This window comes from Phoca vitulina, unplaced genomic scaffold, assembly GCF_004348235.1.
Source record: "Phoca vitulina isolate PV1807 unplaced genomic scaffold, GSC_HSeal_1.0 scaffold79, whole genome shotgun sequence".
Lineage (NCBI taxonomy): Eukaryota > Metazoa > Chordata > Mammalia > Carnivora > Phocidae > Phoca > Phoca vitulina.
Window position 1 is genome coordinate 1,773,205 of NW_022589782.1, and position 12,426 is coordinate 1,785,630.

Genomic DNA, 12,426 nt, shown 5'->3' on the forward strand with positions numbered 1-12,426 from the left:
CTGACCAGTCACTGACCACTCCCTGGCCACACTGATCACTCACTAACCACACTGATCACTCACTAACTGCATTGATCACTCCCTGACCACACTGATCACTCTCTGACCACACTGATCACTCCTTGGCTACACTGATCACTCCCTGACCACGCTAATCATCCCCTGACCACACTGACCACTCCCTGACCACACTGATCACTCACTGACCACACTGATCACTCTCTGACCACACTGATCACTCCCTGGCTACACTGATCACTCCCTGACCACGCTAATCATCCCCTGACCACTCCCTGACCACACTGATCACTCACTGACCCCACTGATCACTCTCTGACCACACTGATCACTCCCTGGCTACACTGATCACTCCCTGACCACGCTAATCATCCCCTGACCACATTGACCACTCCCTGACCACACTGATCACTCGCTGACCACACTGACCAGTCACTGACCACCCCCTGACCACACTGATCACTCACTGACCACACTGATCACTCACTAACCACACTGACCACCCCCTGACCACACTGATCACTCCCTGACCACACTGACCACCCCCTGACCACACTGACCACTCCCTGACCACACTGATCACTCGCTGACCACACTGATCACAATGGTGTGAAGTTATGTTTGCATGGGGGAGAGGGTGGGTTTGGCACGGGTTCTAGTCCATATGGGAATGGTGTTCCCTTGGCAAGGTTTCTTTCCATTCTACTCTTGGTGAAATGAACTGGAGGAAGTTAGCAGGTTCTCTCTGGGCAAGCTGGCTGGTGGCCAGGGGCCTGACAGATGTGGCCCCACCTCTGCCAGCTGCACCGTGGACCCTGCTGATTCAAGCTGAACCACGCTGGCAATCACGCAGTGGGATTGAAGGTAGGACCGTAGCAGGGGTCAGAGGGTGAGCGTACCAGTCAGAGCTCTCCAAACAGAGCCAGTAGGGGGTGTGTGCGTGTGCACGACAGATGCTCACACGCTCACACATGCACACATTCACACACACATGCATTCACACATGTGCACACACATACACACACATGTGCATACACACACACAGAAAGTTTCGTTATAAGCAATTGGCTCATGTATTTATGGAGGCGGACAAATCCCAGAGCCGTGGTTGGCAAGCTGGAGACCAGTTTAAGTCCAAAGCCAGGAAAACCCAAAAAGTCCCAGCTCAAGGCAATCAGGCAGGAGGAGTCTCTCTCACTTCCAGGACGGTTGCCCTTTTGTTCTATCCAGGCCTTCAACTGATTGGACGAGGCCCACCCACACTGCTGTGGGCGATCTGCTCTACTCAGTAGATCAGTTTATTTATATATTTATTTATTTTTAAAGATTTTATTTATGTATTAGAGAGAGACACAGTGAGAGAGGGAACACAAGCAGGGGGAGTGGGAGAGGGAGAAGCAGGCTTCCCGCTGAGCAGGGAGCCCGATGTGGGGCTCGATCCCAGGACCCTGGGACCATGACTTGAGCCGAAGGCAGATGCTCAACGACTGAGCCCCCCAGGCGCCCCTCAGTCAATCTATTTAAATGTTAACCATTTAACTCCCCCCCGCCCCATTTTGGGGGGCACTGAGGAGAACATGGGAGAACATGGGAGAACAACAGCCAGGAGAGGATCGTTCATTCATTCACTCATTCATTCCTCTCTGGGGGTTGGAGGAGTGCGCTAGCAGTGATCCTGCTTCTGTCCACTGAGGTATGTCTCGTGCCTGCAGCAGACTGCCACATAGTAGGCCTTGATCCGTGCGTGGCTTTGGGTCAAATGTGCTTGACATGTCACCCCTTCTGCGCCCTCTCTACACCCTGCCCTGCTGTGTGCTTGTCCCTGCAGGTGGTCGAGCCTGTGGCTGAGAGCCAGCCGCCCCTGGCCCTCCTGCAGCTGACAAAGTCGTCCGGAAAGAGCTTCTTCCCCGCTGTCCCCGTGGCCTCCAAGATAAACCCAGGCTCGGTGTCCACACAGGTACCAGATCAGAAAGATAAGATAGCATGTTGGGGCTTCGTCTGCCCCTCCTGCCAAGGGAGACTCTTTGGAAAGTGTGACGGTTTGGGCTGCTATCAGCTGTCTGCGCCTTGCTCTTAGTTTGAGGTCTTCGGGGCTGGGAGTGGGCCAAGGCTGCTGGCCTCACGAGATGAAACGTTCCCGGGGGCACTCGGTTTCGCTTCTGGCCCACCTGGCACCCCAACAGACTTTGAAGCGGTGGCTCAAAACACGGTGGGCTGCCTGCGTGCGGTCCATCTCGGTCTGGGTTTGAACTCTGGCTCCTGAGCACAGGATGAGCCCGTGGCGAGAACTTTGGAACGCAGGTAAAGTGCTCCGCGAGACAAAACCGCTGGTTACTCCTCCGTAAAGTGGCCTCCTGCTGGGCGAGTAGCGGCACAGATGCCAGCCCCTGTTGCGGGCTACCCGGTGCGGCTGGCATCTCACAGTTGCAGACGCAGAGTGGGGGTGTCGGTGCTCCTCCAGGAGTGCCCACAAACTGCCCCTGACAGAGGATGTCGAGACCCAGCTTCTAGGAAGCATGCCACCACTTGGGATAAATGGCCTGCGTCCTGTCTCTGAAAATTTTCCCATTAGTCTTTCTAGTGATTCTTCTTTGTTCTATTTGCAAAAGTATCAGCCCCATCGAGGCTGGGAAAAACCCCACAAGCAGGTCAGTCCTGGCCACGGATGAGCCTGTTTCACTGGCCACGTAATCAGAGCTCACGGTGACAGAACATTTGCTCTGTGCCAGGCGCTTGGCGGGTGTCAGCTCACTTGTCCTCACAGCAGTGCTGTCCCCGTGGCACAGAGAAGGAAACTGAGGCATCGAGGTTCCGGGCCTCGCACGAGGTCACATGGCTGGGAGTGGCAGACCCGATCCCTAGTGCTCGACCGGACTTTTATGCCTTCCCTCACGTCTGGTTTCGGTATCAGGGCATGTGCGGGGCAAGGAGGGAGTGCGTCCTAGGGCCGTGGCTGCAGACTTTGAGGACCATGGCAGCGAGCTCCGTGTCGCTGGTGGGTGTGCACCTTGCACAACCCGGTTCGTATCCGTGCTCTCAAACGCTTCAGAAATCTCTGATCTGGGGCAGAGTTGGGACTCACCTGTGATTTCTCGGTTCGGCTCCTGGGACTGCCACTGGAGACGCAGGCCTGAGACAGCACCGCAAAACCTCAGAAGCTCTTCAAGCGTTCTCCATCCGTATGGGATTTGCCACTTTCAGCAGCGTTTATTAACTCGTCCTCCTGTTCGCACGCCCGTAAACAGTCACACGGTGCCGGCGAGCGCAGTGGCATCAGGCATGCGGGGCCGGGTGCGTGCCCACCACTGTCCTCCCAGCGGGCGGCCAGGCGCCCCAGTCCCCTGTCCCCAGGCCCGCCCCCGGAGGGGCACCAGGGGGACACCTGCTGGGGCAGCCCCAGAGAGGCCTGGCTGTGACCGCCTAGCCAAAGCCTCTCGGCTCCTGTGAGCTCCCATCCTCGAGAGACAAGCCCCTTGGAACCTGTCTGTACATGTGATTTAAAAAGGAGTTTGCTTTGTCCCCACCCCCCTACCGTTTTATTATGAAATTGCTGATGGACCCAGAAGCAGCAGCGGCCGTCCTCTGCCCACCCTGCTCCTGCACTCCCAAGACACGTTTCCATCCGCTCGAGCGTTGTTTGCTTTCCTGGAGAGGTTTCAAGGAAATCCCAGAGCATGCCGCTTCCCCCGTGAATCTTTCGAGAGCTTTCCCTCTGCAGTGAGAGGGCGTTTTTTGCACATCATGCTAGACGTTCAGTGCGCTTCCCTATGTCTGTGTACGAAGGAAACCAGCCTTTTTCAAATAAACCAGAGTGGGCGAGAAAGGGAGGTGTGGAGCCCCACTTTGTGGGCACCCCGAGCAAAGGCTGGGCCCATCCCACGGGGCGCAGAGGTTCCCCTCTACAGCCCCGTGTTTCTGCGGTGCAAGAGTCAGAGCCTGTTAGCATCGACGGTGCTCCTGGGTCTGCAGCCGCTGGTCCAAAGGGGTAAACTGAGCCAAAGTGCTGTCTCCAGGCCCACACTGCGTGTGGCTGGTGCAGAGGCAGGGCTGGCGCTCCCGTGCCCTCCCGCTGGGCCTGGCCATCTGCTTGGAGGAGGGACACACGTGTCCCTGGCAGGTGTGCAAGGAGGCCCTGCAGGCAGCCGGGGTGGACCAGGGATCCCGTAGCGCAGGCGGGGGCCGTGCAGATCCGTGCAGGGAGCCCGAGGACCACCACTGACCGTGTTTGCACAGGCCCGGGCTCCCCTGGGGCAGGCTGCTTGGGCCGAGAGACCCTCGCAGTGGTAATCCGACTGCTCGTTCGCGGTTTTGAGCAGGGGTGTTGCTGGCCCTGCGCTCAGGCCTGAGGTGTGTGGCGTCTGGGTGTGCAGCGCCGAGCCTCAGCCCCGCGGGCGTCTGAACGGGGGAAGAACGGCCGTCACTGAGTGGACAGCGCATGGATGCCAGGAGGGAGTAAACGTGTCCCCTCATTTATCACTCACAGAAACCCTACCACGTAGGTGCCCATTTCACAGAATGGTAGACACCCCCAGTGGGAGGGGGCGGCCCAGGCCCGGGCCATACAGGTGCCCCTGCACCTTTCCTCTCATCCCCGTCCTGGGCCAGGCGCAAGGTGCGTCTTCCCCGTGCCCCCGTGCTCTCTGCCAGCTCTTGGGGGAGCGTGAAACCCGCCCTGAAACCTTCCTTAAAAATGGTCGAATCCTCTAAACGAGGAGCCCTTTCTCCCTGATGAGGAGCTGGAACAGCTCAGGACGTTCACCCCTAAAGCAGAGACGACAGCCCGGCGGTTCGGCCGCATTGGCTGCCCGGCTCGCTGGGCCTCCGGCCTCCCTCCCTGATGAGCTTGTGTGCGTCTCCCTGCGCGGGCCGGGGGTGTTTTTCAGGTCTGTCCCCCGTTCCTTTAAAGCTGCGGTAAAACTCACACACAAAACTCAGCAGTGTGCAACGCGGTGGCATTTAGTGTATTTACGATGTTGTGCGTCCCCCCACTGGGTGGTTCCAGAACATTCCGTCACCCCAAAAGGAGACCCTGAACCCCAGTCCTCCCGCCCCAGCCCCTGGCAGCCGCTGACGTACGTCCTGTCACTGCGGGTTGGCCTGTTCTGGTCACTCCCTGCCCACGGGCTCCCGCGACGTGCGGCTGTGGGTCTGGCTTCTCGCACGGGGCGCCCCTGGGCTGTGGGAGCATCAGGGTTCATGCTCTGCTACGGCCCCTACCAGGCCACGTGTTTGTACCGTCGGCGGTGGTTTCCACCTCCCGGCCACCGTGAATCTCTGTGTATGGTGTTTGCTTAAACGTCTGTTTCCGGGTCTTCGGGCTAATACCCGAGAGTGGGTCTGTGCGTCACGACGCAGTCCTCTGTTGAATCTCCTGGGAAACCACTACCCCGTCTCCCACCAGGGCCGCACCGTGGCGCATCCCCACCAGCAGTCCCGAGTCTGTCCCGCTCCGCGGGCTCAGTCCTGTCCCCTCTGCTGTGCCCAGACCTCTCGATTCTCCATTCCTTTCCCAGATTCGCCAGCAGCAGTGTGCCTGGCCCTGGTTAAGCGTCAGGTGCGCTCTGGGCCGGGGGGGACAGCAGCCCGAGAACAGAACAGCCCCCCTCTTGTGGGGACACCTGTGCTGAGTGGAGGCAGGTGTCGGGAAGAGAACAAGTGACCAGAGCAGACCACAGGGCCAGGAATCTGAGCTCAGGCCGTCAGGCGGCCTCTGCACAGGGCGCCCAACTGTGGGGGAGACACCCTCTCCCTCGCTGCTTCGTCTTCGGTCTGATTGAACTCTGCTCAGTAACCCCGGAAACCCTCCCCGTGGCTGGGTCATGGCCGGCTCAGAGCAAACAGGGGAAGGAGAGGGAAGGAGAGGGAGAGGAGAGCATGGTTGCTAGGGGAGGGAAAGGAACCAAAGCCAGAGGGGGGAACATTCCAGAAAGGCCCGGGCTATGGGGAGTACAAACAAGGTGGCCTCAGCAAAGAGCCCAGTGGGCACGTGGTAGGTACTCAACGCGCTGCATGGATTGCTCATGATTTCCTCTCATCCCCAGGACTCACGGGGTGGCCCCTAAACTAATGTCCTCTCCTCTCCTGTTCACCGTGTAGACGAGAAGATGCCCCCGGTGCCTGAGGTCAGCTTCACCTTCCCCAGCGCCACGTGGCAGAGCAACCCGGGCCCAAGTAAGGCCCCGATCCTGCCCCGGGACATCCGAGGTCAGTGCCCGCGCGATCCCACAGCTCCTGCGACCCTGTCTGCCCCCGCCACCGCCCCAGTCTGTCCGTGCCGCTCCCCATGCGTCCCTGCTGAGCGTGCAGCGGCCACGTGATGGGACGGCTCGGTCTAGAACGTGAGCAGAACCACCGCGCCAGCCCAGCGGTTGCCTTCAGAAACAACAATGCTTGTTTCGTGTAACTGATGGTTAGAACAACCTCCCAGAAGGGTTGTGCTAATTTTGCACATTCGCCCGCGGCGTTGGGAAAGCGCCAGTTTGACCGTGACCCTGCCAGGCCTGGGCGTTAACCTCGAAACACAGAGGACACATCCCGTGCCTCTTCCGCTCCCGTGTCTCAAAGATACATCCCGTGTTAGCATCTGCCCTCATGTAACCTTCACCCCAGCCTGGGAGGTGGGGGCTGCCTGAATCCTTTCGGGCGTGGGACACTCCCTCTGGAAGCATTTCCCGCCCCCTTCCACCCCCGAAACCAACACAGAGCCGAGCCATCGGGAAGGACAGGTATAAATCATCAGTAGGCCTAAAGCCCACCCGGGAGGGAAGTTCTTCCTTACATCTAACCTCAGTCCCTCTTACTGTACCTTTAACCTACACCTTCCTGCTACGGTTTCAGAACAGGTCAAGAACTCGTTGTTGGGTCCTCCTTTCCAAGGGTTCTTGGGGAAGGGGTCTCAAAGGCGCTCACTGGCCGTGCCCTTGTGGCCAGTGGCATTGGCCGGTTTAAACAGCATGGGGGATGGGAGATGCTCCACGAGGACTCCCGCACCCTAACTGCATGTGTCCCCTACAGTGGAGAAAGTGGCTGGGGGGGGTCTCGGAGACAGGCCTGTGCCACTAGAGTGTGCGGGAAAGCGGGGCCCCGGGCTGGGGAGGCGCAGTCCCACAGGGCGCAGGCAGAGCTGGAGGGGGAGGCGTGCCCACGCGGGTCCTGAACGAGTCTGGCCAGCGGCTCGGGCCAGGACATCCGCACCAGGGACCCGGCCGTGGGGACTCTGGCTTCGCTGGAGTCGGCCTCGACCACGGGCTAGAGTCTCCCCACCCCTCCAGGGTCTACACATAGTGGAGGCTGGCACCACAGCCCACTGCCCCCCAGCGCCCCCCCACAAGCCCTGGGGCAGCGCCAAGCGGCCACGAAGGCCACAGTGAGGTTGTCAGCCGGCAGGCCAGGCACGCGGGGGCAGGCCACATAGGCCTGCCCCGGAGTTGGGTTCGAGAGACGGGGCCCTGGCGGGGACCCTTCGGGGGCAGCCAGCCAGCTTTCTGGGGCTCTCTGAGCTGGCAGCTGCCTCGCCAACCCCCTTCAGAGGAGGGCCGTGGATGGGATGTCAGAGCCCTTCTGAAGGACGCCTCAGGAGGAGCCTCAGGCCTCGTCTGGTTCACTCCCAGTCGGGGGTGCTCGTCCAGGATCACTCCACCCCGCTGTTTCTGCTCTGGGAGAAGGCTCTCACTCTTCTCCTGATTGGGCGAGGCCCGCCCACACTGCCGAGGGGCCTCCGCCCCGGAGTCTCCTTGCTGATTGGAATGTTAATCTCCTCTGAAGCACGCCTTTCGCAGCACCAAACACCTGGGTGCCGTGGCCCGGCCAAGTCGATGCTCACGCTGACCCTCACGCCCCACGAGCCTTGGCCGGCAGAGTGACACCGTCCCATGCCCGTGTTTGCACGGGCTCCGAGCAAGCCAGCGTGCAGCGGACACTGGCCAACGGTCGGGAGCCGGCCGTGGAAGCTGTGAACCCAGGAACCAAGGTTCTAAGGTCTCCGCAGGATAGAAAAGTCCGGGAAGCCCCCAGCACCGTCCGTGGAGCGCCGGCTCGCCGCCGTCTCTGGATCTGCTTTCGACACGTGCTGTGGCTTTGAATCCACTGCCCACGTGACAGGCTCTCAGGGGCACCCCCTGTGGAGGCCGTGGGGGCCGGAGCCGCCTCCCTGCGGCAGGAGCCACGCCGGGCGAAGCACCCGGTGGAATCGGCGGGTTTTGGGAGTCAGCTGTAGCTGACATCAGGGCCGGAAGGTGGAGGTGGTGTCGTGGCCTCGAGGCCTGCGTGGGAAGCGGGGTGTCTTGGACTCGTGGGTGCCTGGCGCAGGGTGGACACCCCAACGTGTTGTGCAAACTGCACGGCTGGACGCCACGGTCTGGCTCCCCTCCTGCCTAAGACGCGCTGTCACGGAGGACCCGCTGGGGGCTTGTCCTCTCGGGGCCTCCTGGAGGAGTGTGTGGAGGTGGGGAGGTGGTCCCACATTTATCTTTGGGGGCTCTGCTGCGTGCTGTGTACAGACCTGCCGGGGCACCCTCTGATGCCCGCCCCCCTTCCCCGGGGGCAACGCTGAGCCTGGGGGCCCTCTGATGCCCGCCTCCCCTTCCCCGGGGGCAACGCTGAGCCTGGGGGCGGGGACGACTTCTGCTTTCCCACCCTGGCCCCAGATCCTGGGTAGGGCAAGAGTTACTGGTTGCCCCCCTATATCTGCTCGCTTTCTTCCAGGATAATAGAACCCCCAATTTTTAGCTAGTCACACGGCTCCCGAAATAAGGACTGTATCTCCCAGCCTCCTTGGCAGATGCATATGGCTGCATGACTAAGCTCTTACAGATGGGATACAAACCAGAAGCAGCTGCTTCCAGGAACCTTCACCACAAAGGATCATTAGCATGTTCCTCATGCCTCGTTCCTTCTTCACTTCCTCAGTCCTACTACCTGGAATTTGAATGTGATGGCTGGAACTCTGGCCACCATTTTGAGGCCTTGAGGACAAAGGCCATGCCCTCAGGAGGATGGAGCAGGCAGCTGGAAGGAGCAGAGATAGATGCCTCTCAGCATTGTTACATCCTCCCCCCAGATTTGAACGTGAGAGAGGAATGAGTGTACCTCATCCTAACTGATCGGGGAGGGGAAGCCCAGGCAGTTGCCGGTTGTGGCTGGAGAAGTCCCTGATACTTTTGTGGAGTGATGTCAACAGATTAGAAATGACAGCATGGCCCCCAGGTTGTTCCTAGGCTGGCGTGAGCATACAGCAGAAACTCCTGTTCTTTCTACACCCCGTCTTGAACTGGGCAGAAAAGAGAGCAGTGGACCGGGAGGCTGTGGACCAGCCCGTGCACCTGAGAAAGGGCTGAGGAGGCATTTACATTGGGGGCCAGTGGGGGGTAGGGTCCCAGCCTCACGGGGGTGTATTAGTCAGGGCTCTCCAGCAGAATAGAAGTACTAGGGTGTGCGTGTGGAAATGTTTAGTTTAGCCGTGGGATTGCGCAGGCTTGGCGAGTCCACTGTCTGTGGGGTGGGCCAGCAGGGGAGGCCCGGGGCAGCGCCGTCTGCTCAGGGAAGGTCAGCCTTTTGTTCTATTCGGGCCTTGGGATGAGGGGACGAGGCCCACCCACATTACGGAGGACCGTCTGCTTTACTCAACCTGCACTGATTTACATGTTAATCTCACCCCAAAACACCTCCACGGAAACATCCAGAATGACGTTTGACCGCCTGCGTGGGCGCCCAGCCAGGCGGACATGTGAAATTTGCCACTGTAGGGGGCGACACAGGACCGGGAAGAGCCAGGCTGGCAAGGTCCACACCCTCTCCGCGCCAGCCTGTGACAGCCGGGGAGGCCCCCGAGCTCAGGGTCAACCCGGGTGACGGAGGCTGGGGGAGGGTCTTGAAGTTGGCCCAGTTTGAACCCAGAATGACTGAGGAAAACTGCACAAGCATCTGAGTGTCCCCAGGGGTTGTCTTTGGGCGCATCGGAGTTCAGCTGACCGTAGATTTGCACCTGCAACATCAAGGTCACTCTATGATCTTGGAGATTATATAAAGGGAGTGATAAAAACGTCCTCTGCTGCCCCGTGCTTTCTCGGAGGTAAGTCCTCTTTAATGATTGGGTGCATGCTCTTCCCAGTTTTCCCCTGAAATAGCCCCAATTCAGAAGTGTCTCAGCTTAGGTCCCCACAATGGCAGAGACTATCACAAGCCTAGGGCGCAGGTGGCTTCTTCGGGAGGTGACACTAGGGGGCAGGAGGGAGGAAAAGCCACCAAGCGCGGGCACCACCAGCGAGCTGCTGCCGGCAGCGGGAGGCGGAGTCGGCCAGGACCCTGGGCTTACAAGCAAGCCTGTGGAATCGACGCCCGAGCACCAGGGGACGGGATCCGGGGGGCACTGGCCCTGCATTAGGCTGTGTTCACAAGTGGCCCGAGCATTCTCGCCCCACCCTCTGCAGTAGAGGGGCCCCCAGGGCAGAGAATGGAAACTCTGGTGCAAAACTCAGAACAAAGTGCATTTCGGCACTGCCCACAGGCTGCAGCTGAAGGCCAAGGCGAGGCCTGGGGGCCAAAGGCATCCGGGACAGAGAAATCCTTTGCACACACACTCCCTCATGCACTCACGTGCACACACACACACACACACACCCATGCACCGGTCTCCCGCCTCCCTCCCTGCTGTTGCTCCCACCGTCCTCTCTGCTTGGAAGCCCTCCCCAACCCCCCGCCAGCTTCTGGTCCTCACCCAGGAGGCCTCCTCTCCTGGCCTGCTGGGCCAGGGACTCAGAGCCTCCTCTGTCACGGCACACACGCGCCATGTGACAACTGTCTCTGCAAGTGTCCCCACCACTGCAGCTTCGGCACCTCAGACTGCGCCCTGTCTTCCATCTGTGTCCTCCCTGGCCCGGAGCAGGGGCCTGGGCATGGCTGCGGAATGAAGGGGAGAGTGAGTGAGCGCGTGTGGGCAGGCCCTGCGCTCAGAGCTGGAGGTGCAGGGCCGGGGCCCGGCCTGGGACATCTGTGTGTGCTGGGAGGCCGGGCCCTCTGCAGCCTGGCGTGCTGGGAGGCGTGCAGAGGGGTACGCATGCAGAGCGGCCGTCCAGGGGCTTCGCGGTGCCCGTGCTGGGACCCAGCTGAGGCACGGGAACACAGGCACTGGAACACACGACTGTCAAATGGGGGGGGGGCGGTACAAACTTTCCCAGCCCCTAGCCTCGCTGCAGGCCTCTGGGGCTGTCGTCGGCCTGTGGCCCGGGGACGTGGAGCACCGCCGTGGCTACTCATGACTAGGTGGCTGAGCTGGGCTTTGAACCCAGGGTGTGTGGCCTCTTCCCTTGTCACCCCTGGAAGCCAGGCCGGATATGCTGGGCAATAGGGAGCCACAGCATGTTCACGAGCAAGGAAGAAACCTGAGCGTGTCTCACTGTCGCACGGAGCCTGGCTCTTCGCATGCACCTGCTGGGCGGTGGTGGGCTGAATGCTGATGGACGAGGAACGGGAATGTTAGAGAGTCCTTTAACGTTTGCAAACCGGGCAGACCCCGTGGGTGCTGTAGATGCGATACACACTCACCTGCGTGTGCTGGGTGAGAAAGCCGTGGACGGAAACCCTAGAAACAGGTCACAGTGAGGGGCTTGGGGCATGTGGGCAGCAGACCCCTTTTCACTGCATCCATTTTCTACCCATTTGGATTTTTACCGTGTTCCTGTATGACTCAATGTGAAAAAAAGAAAAGGAATTATTTTAAAAATAGCCATGGTTCCGTTACATGCTGGTGTGGGCAGCTCTCTGAAATACACCAACTGAAAAAAAAATAAGAGGCTCAGAACAGTATGTATGATATGCTTTTATGTCTATATGATGACAATTATATAACGTAGGCAAATGTGGTGCTTGTGAATTATTTCTCGAAGAATTCGCCAGACACGAAGAGAGAAACCGGTGCTGCATCTGCAAGGCCCAAGCCACTGATGAGAGGGTGGGTGGGGCTGGGAGGAAGGGCTAGGACTCAGCCCTCGGAAAGGATTCTTTGTTCTACGGACAGATTCTCCCCAAGTTTCTGGGGCTGCTGCATCCCCGGTTGAGCCCTGGTCAGCACTGCGTGCGTGCTGCATGAGGGGCAGGCCAGCCCCGGTCCGGTCCACGGGGCCCCTCCCAGGAGGGGAGGGAGCCTTGTGCCACCCTTGACTTTGTTAAAGCTCTTCCTGGAAGGTTTGCTCTGAGGCTCAGAGGGTCAGCTTTCTCCTCTGCCTGTGACCCGAGGTCCAGGTGGTGCAAAGGTACCAGGCAGGTCAGGGAGGGAAACGGAATCCAGGGGGGCCCAAGGCGGGGGGCCGAATGGAGCCCCAGCCGACACTAAGTGCTGGGGACGCAGCCGCCACTGGGCAGACACATACCGGCCCTTGCGGAGCCCACGTTCTAGAGAAGGTGGGGGCAGAG

At 59.9% G+C, this 12,426-nt stretch overlaps 1 protein-coding gene across 1 annotated transcript in view; it reads left to right on the plus strand.

Annotated features, from left to right (window-relative positions):
* The window catches only part of LOC116625488 (kinesin-like protein KIF19), a 37,657-nt gene extending 29,424 nt beyond the window's left edge, over positions 1-8,233 (plus strand). The window contains 5 exon segments of the mRNA XM_032394089.1: positions 1,847-1,975; positions 2,096-2,240; positions 6,115-6,222; positions 7,797-7,995; positions 8,119-8,233. Of these exon segments, the coding sequence (XP_032249980.1) occupies positions 1,847-1,975; positions 2,096-2,240; positions 6,115-6,222; positions 7,797-7,995; positions 8,119-8,233 (696 nt within the window).
* Positions 8,234-12,426: the final 4,193 nt, after the last annotated feature.